This window comes from Agelaius tricolor, unplaced genomic scaffold (assembly GCF_023055355.1).
Source record: "Agelaius tricolor isolate 1412-34295 unplaced genomic scaffold, bAgeTri1.0.p SCAF_41, whole genome shotgun sequence".
Lineage (NCBI taxonomy): Eukaryota > Metazoa > Chordata > Aves > Passeriformes > Icteridae > Agelaius > Agelaius tricolor.
In genome coordinates this window covers 333,171-347,774 of record NW_027269301.1, presented here as the reverse complement: position 1 = coordinate 347,774, position 14,604 = coordinate 333,171, and the positions used below count along the sequence as shown (strand labels likewise).

General features: G+C 55.5%; 2 protein-coding genes across 5 annotated transcripts in view; one reads left to right on the top strand and one right to left on the bottom strand.

The window, feature by feature from the left end:
• Nucleotides 1-30: 30 nt before the first annotated feature.
• Nucleotides 31-9,368, top strand: GPAT4 (glycerol-3-phosphate acyltransferase 4). 2 transcript variants are annotated; one of them, XM_071454763.1, is made up of 13 exons: nt 31-167; nt 1,558-2,527; nt 5,054-5,123; nt 5,427-5,724; nt 5,809-5,883; nt 6,429-6,518; nt 6,631-6,724; nt 7,162-7,277; nt 7,504-7,559; nt 7,881-7,966; nt 8,171-8,299; nt 8,376-8,455; nt 9,007-9,368. In XM_071454763.1, exons 2-13 carry the CDS (start codon nt 2,363-2,365, stop codon nt 9,113-9,115), a joined length of 1,368 nt encoding a protein of 455 aa, XP_071310864.1. In that variant the 5' UTR covers nt 31-167; nt 1,558-2,362; the 3' UTR covers nt 9,116-9,368. The 2 variants fall into 2 exon arrangements, with proteins under 2 accessions (XP_071310864.1, XP_071310865.1); XM_071454764.1 differs by lacking the exon at nt 31-167 and adding an exon at nt 402-933.
• Nucleotides 9,369-13,207: 3,839 nt separating this feature from the next.
• ANK1 (ankyrin 1) overlaps nt 13,208-14,604 on the bottom strand; it is a 73,401-nt gene continuing 72,004 nt past the window's right edge. For all 3 annotated transcript variants that reach the window (XM_071454747.1, XM_071454748.1, XM_071454754.1), the window contains 2 exons: nt 13,404-13,573; nt 13,208-13,335 (listed from right to left, as the gene is read on the bottom strand). In XM_071454747.1, coding sequence (XP_071310848.1) covers nt 13,421-13,573 — 153 coding nt within the window. In that variant the 3' untranslated portion in view covers nt 13,208-13,335; nt 13,404-13,420. The remainder of the gene's footprint in view (nt 13,336-13,403; nt 13,574-14,604) is intronic.

Sequence of the window (14,604 nt, the reverse complement as noted above, 5' to 3'; positions counted from 1 at the left end):
CGCGCGGGCTCCCCCTGGCGGCGGCGGCGGCGGGAGAGCGGCGCGGCCCTGCGGGCGCGGCCCCGCGGGCGGCGCGCTGACGCCACGCACGCAGCGCGGTGCGGGGGCGCGCACGGCACGTGGCGGGGCGGAGCGGGGCCCCGTGGCGGCGGCGGCGGCAGCAGCAGGTGAGTGAGCGAGGGAGGGAGTGAGCGACTGACCGACCGCGGCGCCTTCCGCGCCCCTTCCCGCCCGGCAGAAAGGGCCCGGCCCGGCCTGGCCGCCCGCCGTTATCCCCGGGAGCGCGGCCTCCCTCAGGCCGCGCCGCAGTGCCCCCCGCGCCGGCCCCGCGCGTCCCCGCCCCGCGCGCACCGAGGACGAAGGGCGTCGGGAGGGCCGGGCCCAGCCCTGCTGCGATCCGCCGCGCTCCCGGGGAACAGAGCTGCGATCCACCGTCTCCGCCGCCCCCGGTCTCGCCGCGGCCGCCCCGGGCGGGCCGTTCCGCTGCTCTGCCGAGCGTGAATCGCTGCAGCCCCGACGCGGCGGAGCGGGCTGTGTGCCTGCCGGGCCCGCCCGGCCGTGCCTCAGCCCCGGGGCGGGGCCGGAGGGGCGGCTGCCGGTGCCGGGAGCCCGCGGGCAGGGCCGCAGCACACGTGGGCTCTGCCGTGCCGGTGACTCGGGGCAGGGGAGTCATGGCTGAGTCCTCACGGAGCGGCTGCCGCCTCAAGGGGCCCGTGTGACCGGTCCTGCTTGTGATGGGTGACAGCTGTGGCATCTTGGGCACGTGTGGCTGACGAGCCGCCTCTGCCGGTGCCCGGTCTGTGTGTGACTGTGAAGCATTAACACTATTCTTGGCGTTACTGGTACAGCAGTGTTTAACCAGCAGCTGGAACGTTGTGTACAGGGGAGGAAGAGGATCTTTACACACTCTCCTTTGCCCTGTGTGCTTGTCAGGTACCTGTTAAATCCCATCCTCAGGTTGAGACTCTGTAGCCTGGTGAAGGTGATGTCCAGAGGGCAGGCTCCCCCGAGCAGACTCATTTTTTATCATAAGGCACCGCTGACCCTGTGGGTGTGTGACCTTTGACTGGGCCCTGTGCCCCAGCAAGTTCTTCTTTGACTAATCATCAGCTGTAATTCTCCCCTTAGGGGCTAACTTCCTGTCCTGAACTGTTTAAATCTGCCCTTTGTCACTGGGCATGAGACTTACAGGAGCAGAGGAAGTGATGCCTACCCAGGAATCTGGGTACCTGGCTTCCTCACTTCTCTCGGATGCCCCTGAAATGAGAGACATGATAAGGTCTTTGTCATGAGGAAGGGTTTTCTGTCACTCCTTTCCTGTACTCGAGACCTGATTGCAGCGTCCTGTGCCGTGGGCGTGGTTCTGGATGAGTGTGCTCCCTCTGAGGTGTGCATGGTATGAAAATAGAGGATGAATGGCAGCAGGAGGTGATTCCCCAGTCTGTGACAGTGACAGGCAGTAGCTAGACTATCAGAGTTGCTGATATAGAGTCTCAGTCTTGCTGTCTGGGGAGCTGCTGTGAACGGTGTGACCTCAGCCCAAGTACTGCCTTGCAGGTTTCAGAGCCCACTGCCTCTGGCCTCTGCCACACTCCCTGCGTTGACATCTCCGATCTGCTGGCTCCAGTCGCTCTCCTCCTCTGCTGCTGCTGCTGGCATGTGAGTGCCACATCTGCCAAGAAGCCAACGTGCTGTTTGAAGGCTTTCCAGGAGCACAAGCTTTCAGTGGTGTCTGTAATGACCCTTCAGCGCGAGTGGATGCCAGGGGCCTCCAGAACTGAACTTGTTCCAGGCGTCATGCGAGGAGCGGCCGTGCTGGTGCGCGTGCCCTCGTGGCCAGAACAATAATAGCTCCACACACGGTAGGCTCCTGTGAGTGCCAACTCCCTCCATCTCCTCCAATGCAGGCTCAGGGATGGACTCCACCTTGTCCCTCTGAAGAGACTCTGCATGCTCTCAGCAGCCACCAGGGGATTCTGCTGCCAGATTCTCCACAAGCTGCCCCGCAGCAGGACTTGCTCAGTGGCAGCCTGGGAGGGGATCAGTTCCTGCACTCGTGTTGCTGCCCTGCCTGTGGACAAACCCGTGTGTGTGTGCTCTGAGCTCTTTGGCCTGCATCGTCTGAAGTCACCTGAGCTCCTGGCAGACTCTTGGCTTGTTTTCCCAAGTGCTCTCTCTGATCCTGTTGCATTCCCTCTCTCAGAGCCCCGAAAGGATGTGAACTTTGGAATGGGGTCTCTGAGCACGCTGCAGACTCGGTGCATGTGTGACACTCTTGCTGAGTAACAGGAGGATTGGTTCATTGCTGTGAGCAGCCCTTCTGTCTGGCTGCAGGGCACCAGCCTTGCCTGGGCCCTTCACCATGTTCCTCCTGCTCCCCTTTGACAGCCTAGTGGTTAATCTCTTGGGGATTTCCATAACTGTCCTCTTCACTCTGCTTCTGGTTTTCATCATCGTGCCAGCAATTTTTGGAGTCTCCTTTGGCATCCGCAAGGTTTACATGAAAACTTTATTAAAGATTTTTCAGGTAAGTCATGTTTTCAGAGTGTTCTCTGTGTTTGCAGAGGTTTGTCCAAGCATGGAAGAGAGGCTTTTGCCTCAGGAGGGGATTTTGGGTGATAGAGTGGAAGACAGGGCTGTGGATGTCGTGCTGCTGCCAGTTGACCTCTTTGGCTCATCTCAGCTAAATGCCATTGCTGAGACCTCTGTTTGTGGGCTGCTTTTTCCCTGTAATTAATCTAGTAAATCTTCAAGTAAAACAATAGTCTGGCAAGGTGCAGTCAGCAGGATCTGAGGGGGAGCTTGGAGGGCTTGGTGTCCCAGGCAAGGCAGGGTGCTGCTGCAGTGGTGCCAGCTGTGATGGGGAGGGAGCAGAGCCAGCATGTTGCTCCTCTCTGAGTCACATTGGGAGGAAGCAAGAGCAGAGGAGGTAAGGCAGGACATTTGTGCTGCAAGCCCTGAGTGGTCTGTGGCCAGAACCCAGAGCTCTCCACATGCTTCTGTCCTGGAGTGTCACCTACTGAGCCCTGTCTGGACCTGCTGCCTTGGAGGACAACCAGCAGCCCTTGCCCACCCTCTTGGCACAGAGAGGCCAAGTGGAATTTTCCAGCTTGTTGTCATGCTGTTCCCTTGCCTGCCTTTGGTGCACTAATTTTATAGGCTGTCTCTGAGCCAACACCTCTTGAAGCAAGTTCCTGACCAGACCAGAATTTTTTATCTACTAGGAGTAGTAGGTAAAGCCTGTACCACCCCTATCCTGGCAGCCCAGGTTAAAGGCAAAGTGTTTGCTAGGGAGATTTTAGGCTCTTAAATATGGAGTTCATGCTGCTAAAGGATGGATGGTATAGCTACTGCTGTTGGAGCATGATTATATTATGATTATACCATGATTATATATGATTATACCATGATTGTCCCCAGAGTATCCCTGTACTGGCTGGCTTGGCAAGACAGCCCTGGAGCTCAGCTCTTTAAACTCTTGAGTCCTCCCAAAAGCCTGAGGTATAAATGGGAAGACCCTGGGCTTTGTGAGGGGCTTCATTAACACAGATATTGGAAGACCTGGCTACAAATTTACTGACTGAAGCTGGCAGAAAAAAAAGTTTTAAATAGAACTTTTCACAATGTTTTTTTTTTTCCCCTTCTTCCTTCAATTCAGGAACATTTACTCTCAACACCTATATTGGTGTTTGAAGCTATTTTTCTGAAAAGACTGGGAAGTCTATTCCAGTTTTATTAAAGGATCTTAGTGGTTGGATAGAGGAGCACTCATGCACAACTGGTCACTGATTTGGTGGAAAATTCACTCATTAAGTTTGACCATTCAGAACTGCATTTTGGGGGGCTATTTCCCAGCACTCAAGGCCAATGTTGGGAACCCAGAGGGGCAGGAGCTGGGAGTGTGGCAGAGTCTGGCAGCCTGTGGGACACAGCCAGAGCTGTGAGGCCTGGCTGGCAGCAGCACTCCTGGGTTGGTGGGAGGGAGGGCACCTGTCTGGTTGGTGGCTCTCAGGTGGGAGCCTGGGTTTGCTGCTGCCACAGTCAGGATGGAGATGTGCTGGCCTTGCAAGCACTGCCTTCTCCATAGGCTGCTTAACTCCTGTGAGGTCAGAGCTCCTCTCCTGACTTCTGGGCTGGCAGCATCCAGGCAATCTTGTGCAATGCTGAAGTGTGGCTGCTGGCAGAGGCAGCTGCAAGGTGAGCAGGACTCTCTGTATGCAGTCAGCATTCCCTCATTGCTGCCTCCTGATCTGCTGCTGGAATGGGCTGAGATTGGGAGGCCAGAGTTCACAGCAGCTTCCCCTCCACACAGAGAAGCAGATTGTACACCAGTCCTTCTTCTTCAGAAGCTTCTCCTTCCAGACCTATATGAATTACAGGCTGTGAAGGTTATTTGGAGGGCAGGCAGGAATACTGCACAGAAATACAGCCTGCAGTTTGTGCTGGTGCCCTTGAAAATTAGCTGATAGAACAAGTAGTCCTGGCACAGGATTTGGCAACCAGCTGTCTGAGGGTGCTTGCTGCTGCTGTTTTGGGCAGATTGCTGAGCTGAGAAGCAGCAGCAGCCATCAGCTGAATCAGAGGGGAAAGGATCCCATCCCATCATCAGCCTGATGTGTCAGCAGCAGCCTGAAAATACAGTCTCTGCTTGGAATTTGGAAGAAACAAGGGTTGAAGAGTAGAATTGGTGCCCTGACCAGTTCCTGCACTGTGCTGCAGACACCCCAGCAGGCTGCACAGCTCAGACAGCAGCTGTGCAGTGGCAACCACGTGCAAGGTGCAGCAGAGCTGAGAGGTCACAGAAACTGCAGAAAACCTTGCTGTGCCATCTCAGCACTGAGCACTCTTCCTCCCTCTGGCACTCCCAGGCCAGCCTCTGCTTCCACCTCAGTTCAGCTGAGTTCATCACTCACTCTTTCTGTTTTGTATGGAAGCCTCCTACTTCAGCCCCATCTTCTCCCCTGCACTATGGTCCTGCCTGAAAGTCAGCTCTGAAATGGGCAGTAGTAGTGTGGAGTTACTTCCAATCTTGGTTGTCCTGTCTGTCTTGCAGTGGGCAACACTGAGAATAGAGCGTGGTGCCAAGGAGAAGAACCATCCGTTGTACAAGCCCTATGTCAATGGTGAGATCCTGCCCTGCATGGGGACATGGAGTTCGAAATTCTTGTGGGGAGGTGGGGTGAATGTGGTGTCTCTGAGCAGCTGAGGTCTGCTGGGAAGTCTTTTCCATGTAGGAGGGAGTTGTAGAGAGCTCTGTTTCGTGAGGGAGGGCAGGAAGCACCCTGGGAGCGGGGAGGTTTTTGCCTGTCTGCCCTGGAGAAGGGAAGGGGACTTTGAGGAGGGTGGTTGAGGGAGGACCTTGACTTTTGTCTCCCTTTGAGTGGGCAAGTCCCAGTTTGCTGAGAGCTGCCTGTGCTGTGTTGCAGGTATCATTGCAAAGGAGCCAACGTCCCTGGAGGAGGAGATCAAGGAGCTGCGCCGTAGCGGCAGCGGCAAAGCCCTGGACACCCCTGAGTTTGAGCTCTCAGATATTTTCTATTTCTGCCGCAAAGGCATCGAGACCATCATGGATGATGAAGTGACCAAGAGATTCTCAGCTGAAGAGCTGGAGTCCTGGAACCTGCTCAGCAGGACCAATTACAACTTCCAGTACATCAGCCTGCGCCTGACTGTGCTCTGGGGGCTCGGTGTGCTCATCCGCTACTGCTTCCTTCTGCCCCTCAGGTGACTCCTGCTCCTGGCACCTGCCTGCCCAGAAGGTGCTGGTGGCCTGGGTTTTTCTAGCATGTGGTTTCCCTCTTTCTGCAGGATAGCACTGGCATTCACTGGCATCAGCTTGTTGGTGACTGGTACCACAGTGGTGGGATATTTGCCAAATGGAAGGTGAGTGCATCTTTGAGGGAGAAGCAGATGGGGAGCGCTCCGTGCAGTTTGAGACTTTATAATTCTGAAATTTCCCTACAAAGCTTTCTGTTCTACCACCTGCAGGCAGAGCAGGTGGTCTCTCAGGAATGGGCACCCTGTAATTTTCAACAAGGGGCTTAGATGTGAGCACTAAGCCTGTGGCAGAGCGCTCAGCCCTGGCCTCTTAAAGGAGCAATAACAGAAAAGAGAAAAGGCCAAAAATTTATTCTCATGAGTTAAGAATCAGTGATCATAAGCTGACAGCAAAGCTCAGGACATGCTGTGTTTCTGTAGGAGAGATGTGAAGGCTTGGCTGGGTTTCACTGGGCTGAGTGGCACTGTTACAGGGGATATTGAAGGACTGGGGAGTGGCATTTCACTGTGGCACTGTTACAGGGGATACTGTAGGACTGGGGAGTGGGATTTCACTGTGGCACTGTTACAGGGGATATTGTAGTATGTACAATATATATTGTATATATAATATATATAATGGGAGTGATGGTCTCTGTCCTGGGCTGCAGGTGTAAGGATTTCCTGAGCAAACACGTGCACCTGATGTGCTACCGGATCTGTGTGCGTGCCCTCACAGCCATCATCACCTACCATGACAGGTAAGGCCTGTCTGCTCCAGGCTGTCCCTGCCCAGGGGGTGCTCCATGCTGGCCATTATGGAGCTCTCAATGCTTCCTTCCCTCTTTCTTCACCTCTGCCTTTGTTTTGTAGAGAAAACAGACCCCGAAATGGAGGCATCTGTGTGGCCAATCACACCTCCCCCATTGATGTGATCATCCTGGCCAGTGATGGCTACTATGCCATGGTAAGGTATCAGCTCTGCCTGGCCACCTGCATGGAGGGAGCAGCAGAGCTTGTTATGGGGCAGGAAGTGGGCAGCAAGAGTCTTTGGAGCATGTAGAACTACTTGACCCTGCATGACATGGTGGGGCACTGTCAGACTCTGTTGTCTGTGGTGTGCAAAGCTCAGCCTGGAGCTCGAAGCACCAGAGCTCTGTGGGTGCAGCTTTGCAAGAAGAGCTCTAGGCTTTGCTGTTGCTGGAAGAGCAAAGTGCTGGACCTCCTGCCATGGGGAAAGCACTTGGGGTTTGCTGTATCTGTCTTTCAGATCACAGCCTGGGACTTTCCCTCTTAGCCTTTCCAGGATAGAGGCAGGAAGATAAACCTCAGTTTGGCTGTGAATGCAGCCTTGACTTTCATGTGTGCCCAGGTCTTGTAACTTGTGTCTCTTGTCCTGGTCAGGTGGGTCAGATCCATGGAGGGCTCATGGGTGTGATCCAGAGGGCCATGGTGAAAGCCTGTCCCCATGTCTGGTTCGAGCGCTCCGAGGTCAAGGATCGTCACCTCGTGGCCAGAAGGTGTGACAGTGTGTGACAGCTGCCTGCAGGGGTGGCTCTGAGGGCTGGGGGAACTCCAGGGCTGCTCACCTCCCCTGGGTGAGGCCTCATAAGTGCTGGGGGATTGTGCCCCTTTGTTGGCACCCTGATAGTCCCTGGTGACTGCAGGGTATGGATTATTGTGCTCTGTGGATTGCTACTGAGAGCATCTGTCCCTTCTGCTAATTTTTGACACTCTTCTCTTTAGGCTCACAGAACATGTCCAGGACAAAAGCAAACTGCCCATTCTTATTTTTCCAGAAGGTGAGTGCAACAAGGCCAGAAAAGCACAGGGTGGAGAAGGCACCTTGAGATAGCACCACATCTCTGTCCCTTTCCTTCTTACACAGCCAAGGGCTTGAGCCCCTCCACTGAAACAAGAGGGACATTGTGTCTTTAGAGCTGAGGAGCCCAGAGTGCAGGAGACACACATGATGTCCCAGTGACCCTTTCTGTGCACACAGAGAGCAGGGCTTGGATGGAGAGCTAGGGGAGAGTTGCAGGGTTACCCTGCCCTTAAGCCTGTAGCTTAGACTTCTGAACTGACTTGCAGAGGAAAGTTAAGATTGTGCTTGTCTCTTACAGGAACATGCATCAACAACACATCTGTGATGATGTTCAAAAAGGGGAGCTTCGAAATTGGAGCTACAGTTTACCCTGTAGCCATCAAGGTATGACAAGGCACAAGTCTGTCTGTCCCTCTGTATCTCTGTCTTGGCAGCCCAGCCCAGCCTGGTCTGAGGGCACAGGAAAGCTGAGGTCACTCCCTGTAGTGAGCTGAGTTTAGCTCAGTTTAGCTCAGTTTGGGGTGGAAGTTGGAGCCTCAGAGAGGGTGCAGCCCCTGCCTGACTTCATGAACTCTTTTGCCTTTGTAGTATGACCCCCAGTTTGGAGATGCCTTTTGGAACAGCAGCAAGTATGGCATGGTGACCTACCTCCTGAGGATGATGACCAGCTGGGCCATTGTCTGCAGTGTCTGGTACTTGCCCCCAATGACCAGGCAGGTAAGGTGAAGCAGCCTGTCTGATCACTGTGCTCCTGTGCCCTTTGCTCCTGCTGAACACTCTTGTTTTGCCCCAGCCTGAAGAGGACGCAGTGCAGTTTGCCAATCGAGTGAAGTCAGCCATTGCCAGGCAGGGGGGCCTTGTGGATCTGCTCTGGTGAGTCCAAGCAGGCTTTTCTCTTCCTGGTGCCAGAGTTCCTTGTCCTGGGATGTGCTCATGGGCTGTAGAGCTCCTTTTGTTTCTTGCTTAGGGTAGAGTTTACCCCCTTGCTTAGGGTAGAGCAGGCTTCTGGAGGAATATCCTTCTGTAGCAGGGACCAAAGTCTTTGCTGCTTCTGTGTGCTGGGCATCAGAGCTTCATTCTCTGATTGTAGCTTTCATTGGGATGCCCTGGGTTTGACTTGTTCCTACTCAGCAAGGTGTGTTCAGCTTGGGAACTTGCTTTCCTAGGCCCTGAGGTCTCAGAGCTCAGGAGGCAGGCAGGCAGTCTCCTGTAGCTCTGCTAGGGTAGCTCATGTTTCTGGCAGAGTTGCTATTTTGAGCACAGTGCAGGGCCATGGGGGCAGCTCCTGGCAGAACCAGGTGAGAAAGTGATGCTCTCTGGGGCCAGGTGTGCCACCAGGGCAACTGGAATTCTGACCTGCCCTGAACACTCCCAGATGAAGATACTGCCTGCCTGCAGCCTCTCTGATTTGACTCTCTCCCCAGGGATGGAGGACTGAAAAGGGAGAAGGTGAAAGATGCTTTCAAGGAGGAGCAACAGAAACTCTACAGCAAAATGATTGTAGGCAGCCATGAAGACCGGAGCCGCTCCTGAGTGCGCTGCCTCCAGCACTGCCACCCTGCCTCCAGCACCAGCCAGGGCTTGTCTGGAGCACCTCTCAATCTTTGGACTTGGGCTACTCCAGAGCTGCTGGGACTGGCTTTTTCATCCTCTGGCTGTTGTTTTGAGGAGCACTATTGCTGCCTGGAGTCTCTAGGCCTTTGGCAGCTCATGGCAAAGATGCCTTCTTGTTACTGTTACAGTGAAGCCCCTTGCAGGGGCAGTATTAAATGAAACTCTTACGGTGTCCTGTGCTTCCATCTGGTGTGTCCAGCCCCAGGGAAGGACTGGTGTGATGTGCATGTGTGTCAGTCACAAGTCTCTCACAACACAAAAGCTGCTGAGCTGGGCTGAAAGTGGCTGCTTTGACAACCAAGGGAATCCTCATCAGCCTGTCCCACTCATGTGTGAGGCATAAACCCCCTAGGAGCAGAATGTGCCTCTCAGGCCATTTTCAGATCCACTTCCAGGAGAAATCTTCTTCTTTTGCCACCTTCCTGTCAGCTTGACCCAGACTGTTGCTTCTGCAGTGTCAGTAACAGCCTCTCCACTGCTCCTGGTGCAGTAAGGATCAGACTCCTTGGAAATCTCCCTCTGTCCCCTGGGGCTGTGGGGTGCCAGGTGTCACTGGAGTGGCAGGTGGGGCTCCTGAGGAATCTGAACGTGCTATAGTAGGAGCCTGGAGTGTGTAGGAGAGCCCAAGACTTCCTGGCTGGGGCAGCAAATCCCTTTTCAGATGTCTCCTGAGGGAAACGGTGGCATCTGACTTTGTCATGCACACACGAGACCTGAAATCTTCTGGCCCTTTTTGCTCTGCATGTAAATTATTTGGTAAAACAACTTGCATTTGAGCATTTCTCCCATGTACTTTCCCCTTTTCCTTACATTCCTACAAACCTGAGCACTTACACTGGGTTCTCTGCTCTTACAAGCAAGAGCTGTTTCACTGCTACCTGCTGAAGCCTGCTTGCATTTCCTAGTGCTCTGGAGAAGGCAGTTACCCAAGTGCCTCCTTTGTACCTTGAGTGTTTGTTGGGAAGGGCATCTGCTATGCCAGGTGAGGACAGCTGCTCTGTGTAAGTGGCCTTAAATCTGAATTTTCAACTTTTTTATATACCTGACGGAACTTTGCTGCTCTGGCTGCCAGCTCAGGGCCCATTTGGATGAAGAGCCCTGCACCTTGCTGTGGTGTGGGGAGCCCTGGGGGGAGCTGCAGTGAGTTGTGGGTTGCTGAGGCAGTGCTGTGCTCACTGTGTGCTGTGGATGGCTGCAGCTGGCGACAGGGCCACTGCTGCCAGGCTCTCCTCCCCGTTCAGCAGCCCCTCCTGAGCCCTGTCAAAGGCTGTGTCCCCAGAGCTCTCCTCTCTGGGGGTGCCATGGACATTTCCTTCAGGTGCTCAGCCCTTGCCATGTCCTCGGGCACTTGGATCCAGCTGCAGGTGCCCACAAATCTGCCTGCAGCTGGGTGCCCTGTGCCTGATGCCACAGCAATCTGCAGAGCCCTCCTCAGCTTTGCAGGACATCCAGCCACCCTGCTGTGCTTGGGGACAGTCCCCAGCAGCATTCAGGACACTCCACAGCAGGCAAGGAGCTGGCTGGACAGGTTAGGAGGCACACATCCATCTTTCCTTGGCTCTCCCACCCCATGCCCCCAGTCAATATGTCTCTCTCCGATGAGAAAGTTAATAAATTTAGCTCTAGATTAAAAGTATCGATCATTTCATTTGTAAGCCATAAATAACCAAGGGGGGAGCACTGGGTGGCCCACGGGGTAGGGGCTGCTGGCTCTGGCTGCAGCAGCCGTGCACCCCACTGGGGCCAGGAGCCCTCATATGCATTCTGCCCGGATGCTGGCATTGATTTGCTATTAGTCTCCACGCACCACCCAGTAGCACATCATTCCCGGAGCTGCTATTAATGGCCTTTTGATAAATAATCACTTGTAAGTCAATAAATTTTTATTAAACAGTGTGGCGCTTTGATTTATGAAAATCCGACGGGGTTTGTCTGGGAGAAAAGGGATGCGGAATTGAAGCGGAGCTGCCATCCATCTGCCTGCCAGCCTGGCCTGCCTTGTGCTGCACCCCCTGCGTGGCTCCTGGCTCTGCCCACGCAGCCTGAGGCTGCCTGGCACCGGGGCCAGCCTGGGCAGAGCTGCTGCTGCTGGCTCTGCCAGCACTGAGGGGCACAGCTCTGCTGCAGCAGCGAGCGCTCAAAGCGGGCAGCGCAAGGAGAAGGGGCAGTCCTGCCTGCCAGGCTGGTCCCTGCGTGGATCAGCACTCTTTGGGGTCCTGTCTCAATGTGGGGATGCACAGGGCAGCCAGGCTGCAGCAGCCATTTGTCACTCTCCCTGGCTACAGCAGGCCCTTTGCCACCTGCTTTATTTGTCTCCCAGCCCTGACGTGGCATCAGACAGGTGTTAAACTACTTAATCACTTTAAAATTGTTTTAATTTTCTGTTTTGTATTGATCTCCACAGCACCAATTAATCAGCTCACTGGACCAGGCAGTTAGTACATTAAAAATTGTCAGCCAAGCTGGGCAGCTTAGAAAATGTTAAAAAAATATCCCACCAGCAGCCCCTCACTTCTCCCACCATGTGGAACCTGCTCCTGCCCAGCGCTGGCTCTGTCCACAGAGCGATGTGTCCCTTCCTGGTGGCACTGCCACCGTGCTCCCCTGGGAGATCCCTGCCAGCCCAAAGGCTCCATCAGCTCTGTCCTGGCCCAGCATCTGTCCCATGGCTGAGAGGGGAGCACTACAAACCCCATGCTCCCTGCAGGGGCTGGACAGGGACCTGTGCAGGGACAGCCATCCCCTAAGCTCTGGAAAAGTGGCACCAAGCACTCAGGTCTCCTTGCAAAGTGCCCAGAGCCCAGTGAGAGATTCAAGAGGGCTTTAAGCCAAGCGTGGGCCTTGGCAGGCTGCACAGCAATGACCTGCAGCCCCACACAAGGCTGGTGCCTGGGCCACTGAAAGGTCCCAGTGGCCCAAGTGTGGACTCAGCCACATTGCAGGTGCTGCCTGCAGCCTCAGGGAGGGGCAGCCCTTCCCCAGCCCCACTCCAGCCCCTTCCTGTGCCTCTGCCATGCTGCTATCAGTGCCTGGTGGGCCGGCAGCACCTTATCTGCTATCGATTTCCTTCCAAGACACAGCCCACGTGTTTGCTCACACCTGGCTGGCACTTAGCTGGCTCTTGGCTGAACAACTGCCAAGCTTGCCCAGCCTTCAGCGCTGTGTCTGTGCCAGCTGGAGCTCCTTTGGTGTCCTGAGCAGGTAGGGGCAGCTGGCACCCACAGCTGGCACCCACAGCTGGCACCCACAGCTGGCATGCCACTGGTGAGCCAGAACAGGGGGTGTGCAGAGCCAGGTGCACACAAATATCTGTGTGTGCAGCCCCCTGTGCAGCACAGAGCAGGGGGGGACCCAACAGGTTGGCAGGCAAACACACTGGGGCTATTGATGCCACATCAATCCTGCAGCCCCGACAGGTGAATGGGCTCTCACTCACACTGTTAAGATAAATGATATTTATTTGCTGCTAAGAGCTTCCAATAAGAGGCCCCAGTGAGTGACTTTTGAACCAGCAGCTCTTGCTGCTGGTACACACCCAAACCAGAGAAAACCCTGGGAAAATCTCCAGGGCTCCCCTGCTTCTCTGGGCATTTCCTGTCCCACATGCAGCACCACCCTGCCTGGCATGCAGACCCTGCCCCATCCATCCTATCCCCAACCCTTCTCTAGCCCAGCCTCACAAGGCCACCCTGGACCACATGCCCACGAAACAAGTGCTGGGACTTGACTGGGACCTTTATTTCATCAATAAAAGCCGTGCAGGATGGCACAGCTGCACCTGACACTACCAGAGTGCTGCTCCCAGCCCTGTGAGCCGTGCTCCCCGTGCAGCTTCAGCCAGCCCATGCCAGCAGCCAGGCAGGGTCTCTGCTGCTCAGGGGGGTCAGAGGGGCAGGCTGTGCCCCTGCTCAGCCGCTGTGAGTGCCCAAGCCCAGCATTGAGAAGGCTGCACGGTGCTTCCTCAGCAGCAGCCGGATCTTCTCGTCATCCGAGTCTGGGTCCAGGGGTTTGTTGTACTCATCGTCCTCGGTCTCGGAGGCCGCCCGCTCTCCGCCAGAGCCCCCCGCCCGCTGCGAGGATGAGGAGGGCTCCAGGGCACTCTTCTTCCTCCATTTGGTCCGTCGGTTCTGGAACCAGACCTGGTGCCCCAGCTCAGTTAGCAGCCAGCATGCTGCACGCCCCGTGCCACGCAGGAAGCCATACTCACCTTCACCTGGGACTCGGTCATGCCCAGGGAATAGGCCAGCCGTGCTCTCTCCGGACCTGCCAGGTACTTGGTCTGCTCAAACGTCTTCTCCAGAGCAAAGATCTGGTGTCCTGTGAAGGTTGGGCGCGTGTGCTTCTTCTTGTGGATGCTGTCAGCCAAGTGAGCAGGGGCTATGGGACAGGAAGAGACAAGAGGGTGAGCTCTGGGCAGCCCACGACTCTGGACAGCTCTCTGTCTGCACTCACCAGCCCTCAGTGACCAAACAGTCCCTCCACACCTGCTCCTCTCCAAATTAAAACTTTATTCCCGCTTCAGGGCTTCAGCCCTGTCCCAGGAGGGCTGAGCTGCCCACTGTGGAGGTCCCACAGGGGTGGGATAGGCACCTCCTGGTCAAGGACAGTGCTAAGTGGTTCTGCTGGGAGGGTAAGGGTTGCTATCAGCAGTGCTTGACCCCAGAGCCATGCAGCAGTGGGAACACTGTGCCCCCATGTCCCACACCTTGCAGGATGCAGGACAGATGACAGCCAGAGCTGGTCATTGGCTCGTAGCTGCCTAACCCACTGCTCCAAAATCATCACCTGCAAAGGGGGGAAGGGGACCAGAGCTGCAGGTTCTGAACAGCTGCTCGCAGCCTCCTGAGGCTTCCCACGGGACAGCAGATGCACCCGTCCCACCTACCCTGTGGGACAGCAGCAATATGCCCTGCAATTCCTCCTGACAGCTCTCCACCAGTGCTGCCAGCCTGGGGCTCCTGGTCCTGCCTATCTCTGCCATGAACTACCCAGGCACTGGCCCCCATTGAGGCTGCCTGAGAGCCAGGGAGATCTTGTGAGTCAGAGCGCTCTGCCTGTCCTTGCCCGCTGTGGCTGCCTGGGTGCAAAGAATTGGCTCTAATGACAAATCCTGGCAGGAGTGGGGGCCGTTGGTCCTCTGGCCTCTGTTGTACGTGCACGACTGGCTCTGTCCTCCCTCTCCCAGTGAGCTCTCTGTGGGTGTATGAAAGTCAAGAGCCTTATGCTTGTTCATGCAGGCTCTGTCCCCCCCTGCCTGCCCCACTCCCCAGACACTCCCTGGCTCTGCTGGCTCTGGGGCACCGCTCCTGTCTCTTTGCTTTCACAGTTTTCCACTGTGTGAAAGTGGCCAGTATTTATCATTAGAGCCAAAAAGTTCTGTGACCATTTGAGGTCCAGCATCTCCAGCG